The 3,585-nt window shown below is 49.2% G+C and overlaps 1 protein-coding gene across 5 annotated transcripts in view; it reads left to right on the top strand.

Moving 5' to 3' along the window:
• Positions 1–490: 490 nt before the first annotated feature.
• Positions 491–3,585, top strand: part of MAX (MYC associated factor X) — a 23,718-nt gene continuing 20,623 nt past the window's right edge. Inside the window, exons 1-2 of one of the 5 annotated variants that reach the window (XM_006090973.3) lie at positions 491–769; positions 1,494–1,520. In XM_006090973.3, coding sequence (XP_006091035.1) covers positions 734–769; positions 1,494–1,520 — 63 coding nt within the window. In that variant the 5' untranslated portion in view covers positions 491–733. The remainder of the gene's footprint in view (positions 770–1,493; positions 1,521–3,585) is intronic. The other 4 variants (XM_014457783.2, XM_006090974.3, XM_006090975.3 and 1 more) reach the window with 4 other exon arrangements.

Genomic DNA, 3,585 nt, shown 5'->3' with positions numbered 1-3,585 from the left:
CCGAAAGCTGGCGGTTACGCCCCAGGACGCAATGCAGAGCCACTCAGAGCACTAAAAAAAAAAAAAAAAAAAAAAAGTAAAACCACTCGTACCAAGGAGAGGCAGCGTTATTTAGGCAGCCGGCTACTCCCCCAGAGTCTCCACCCTGTCCCCTGGGCCCAGCGCCCAGCTCTCATACGGTGCCGGGCTTCAGGAGCCCCAGCTCCCTCCACGTGTCCTGTCTTCCCAGCAGCCTCCGCAGCTGCCTAGGGAGGAAACCTCCTGACAACTCGCGGTCTACGGACTACGACTCCCAGCAAGCACTGCGGCGCTTCTCTCTCCGCCCCCCCTCCACAGGATACGCAGGCGCTCTGGGTTCCCTTCGCAAGCCGGGCTAGCGACAACTAGATGCAGTTCCTTATGGGATTCGTAGTTTTTCTGGCGCTAGCTGGGCCGTCAGTGAGAGGAACAGGAACTACAAGTCTCGGTGGCCCCAGCGTGACGAGCCCGGTCACGTGTCGGAGGGCCGACCGGGCGTGCGTGCCGCCGTTGATCCGGTGCTGCAGTGAGGAGGTGGTTCTCGCCCGTGTTGTGTGTGTGTGAGTGTGAGTGTGTGAGTGAGTGAGAGAGCGAGTGAGTGAGTGAGTGAGTGAGTGTGTGGGGGGACTTGCTTGTTGTCGGTGACTTCCCCCTCCCCTCCACCCTTACCCCTTCCCTGGCGCTGCTGCAGTGGCCGCTCCCTGGGCCGTAGGAAATGAGCGATAACGATGACATCGAGGTGGAGAGCGACGTGAGTCCCTGGGTTTCTTCCTTCCCTTGGGGGTTGTCAGGCGGGGACAGCAGGGACAGCGGCCTGGCTCTCAGTGGGGCCACCGCGGCGGGGGGGCGAGCAGCCGCCGCCTGCCTCCCACCCTCGGGCTGGGACCGCCTCCGTCGCCCTCCTGGCTCGCTCCCCTGCGGGCTCCCAGCCGAGCGGCCTTCCGAGACGAGGTGGGGAGGAGACGTGCGGCCTCTGGGATCCCCACCTCTCCCGTGGCGGAGGGTGCTGCGGCCTCCCGCTCCCACCTGATCCCGCTCCGGAGACGGGGACAGGGACGGGGTGCGCCCAGGATCCCATTGTCCAGAGTCTGGGGAAGGGGACGCGCTCAGGACCTGCCCCATCATTCTGCGGTCCCCTCCTCCCTTGACCCGCGCGTCCTGGGGCGTGAGGGTGGACGCGGAGGGCTTGGGAGCGCCCTGATGCCCCCGTGGGGTCCGAGGGCAGGAGACAGTGCTCTGACCCCCTCCGGCCTGGGTCGGACCCCGGAAGGAGGGGCGGCGCTCGGGACCCCCCTGTCCCGCCACCGGATCCCGCTGGGAATATGGGGGCGTGGGGGGAAAGAAGGGCGGGGGGGTTCGGGCTGACTCCCCCCACCCGTCGCTTCCTCCGCCGCCGGCATTTTCTTTCTTATTATTGAATGTGAAGTGTAAAAATAACTTCTATATTTTCTATTTTTTTTTCTCTCTTATTCCAGGAAGAGCAACCGAGGTTTCAATCTGCGGTACGTCTCCTACTCTCCATTTCATTTTCATTTCCGTTCAGTTCTAGTCCTTTTTGGGGTCAGAGAGAAAAAAGATCATTCTATTACTTTTAACATTGTAGTAAACTTTCCTGTGAACCGCTAAGGTGAGGTGGAGCCTTGTTCTGGGGTTCTAGGTTGGGGAGGGGTGACAAATCGCATAATTCTAGATTCTCAGGGGGTAAGTTCCAGGGACTGTGGGTGCGAGGAGCTGTGTGCCAGGAAATGAATCCTTCCGTGGTCTGCAGGTGGGGGAATCTAGCTGCCACTCTGTGTTTTGGAAATGAGAAGTACATCATCCTGAAGTCCATTGGTGTGGTATTTCAGGGCAGAGTGGTCAGAAGATTTACATAGTTGTGTAAAACTGAAGCCACATGACAGTCACCGAAGGTCATGTGACTGCTGTGGACCTGTAGAATCTAGTAGAAGGTGGTATGATTCTAATGCAGAAATTGGAAATGTGGAGGAGCCAGTGGTGGAATATGAAAGTGTCGCAGACAGCTTATTGTGGTCTGGAAATATTTGAGTTGAAGGAGTGGTATAAAGGAAACAGAAAAATTGTTGAAGAAAAGTGGCATTGCAGAGGTAGTTTTGCTAAAGGCTGATGGTTGAGACCTGGCAGTGTTATCAATAATCTCTCAGGGATGTTCTCAGAAGATGGTTTTTTGGATATATCTATGAGTATAGCTATAGATATACACTAATCTTATGTCTTTGGAGACAGAGCTGTGGTTATTCCATGAACATATTAGAATAAATAGACAAATCATAATCAGAGAAGGGAAGAGAAATGAGTGTATCACTGTCTAATATTTGACAGCTGGGAACAGTAAGAAGTATATAGAATGGGCGTCGAAAATGCAGATGCCTCTGGGGGACCCAGGCAATAAAATAGTCAAGAATAAAGTAGAGAATAGAGGTAAAGACGAGGGTACTAGAGATCACATGCCTCTTCTAAAAAGGCAGCCACTGAACTCCAGTGGGTGGTTATGTAGGAAGGAGGGCTCATGGCTGCCAGATCTTCCTATTTTTAAAGAAAAATTAGAAATCCTTTTGTATGTTATTTTTCTGATTTTCAAAATGATGGGTGGGACAATCCCTTTGTTTGGAGGGCTTGTTAGAATTTGTAGGATGTCACTTTGATACCTCTGGTCAAAGAATTTAATTACCACAGGGTAAAAGCAAGCCTTCTTGCTTGTACCTTCATTAGAGCAAGCAAGGATTCTGCCATTTGTCCAAGCAGATAGGCATTAGGAAAAATTTTATTTATGGAGAGCTAATATTTCCATAAAATCCAAGGATGCAGTTGTTCCAGGGTTCTTAAAAATTGTCCCTGGCTAATAGTCACTATGAAAGAATTCGTTTTATTTCTCCTTATATTGTCAGATACTTCATGTTTATACATATATTTGAAAATTCAGTTCCTTTTTTTTTCCCCAGTTACTATTAACCTTAATAATGTGAATGTGGAGTTTCATGTTTGGAACTCAGTCTATTTAAAACATTTCTTTCTCCAAGTCTCTGGTCCTAAAGTCTGCCCCAGAGCTTGATCATGGTTGGAGAATAGGGATTGGTTAGGCATCCTTTGCAGAATCATTACTTGAATTGGAATTACATTGGCTTTCCAGTGAGAGAAAAGTTTTCTTTGTGAAATTTTGGCTTGAATTTTGAAAAGCTTCCCGCTTTTCAAAATATTCATCCACATGGGTGTTGATGTAAATTGCTTTGTTAAATTATTAAAATGTTTCCATTCTCCTAGAATGCTAATCTCATTGTTTTGTCTAGATATTTTTAGTTTGATGTTAAGGTGCCTAGGGTTTTTCCCTTTGATTTTGGGAAGTGGGCAAAGGGAGTGGGTTTGACCTTTTGTTTTTAATCTGACACATCTGCTTGCTGAGACTTAAATATTATCTGTCACAGGAGTATCACAAGAGTGTGGAGAGAAGAAACAATAGGCAAATATCAAACAATTATCATAAACGTGGAGGGTAAAAAGGATTTCATTATTTTTCTCTGAAAACATCTGTTTAGTTCTTGACATTTAGTA

Source organism: Myotis lucifugus, unplaced genomic scaffold (genome assembly GCF_000147115.1).
Source record: "Myotis lucifugus unplaced genomic scaffold, Myoluc2.0 scaffold_85, whole genome shotgun sequence".
NCBI lineage: Eukaryota > Metazoa > Chordata > Mammalia > Chiroptera > Vespertilionidae > Myotis > Myotis lucifugus.
Note: the sequence above shows the minus strand (reverse complement) of the source record. Positions and strands in the feature narration are given on the sequence as shown.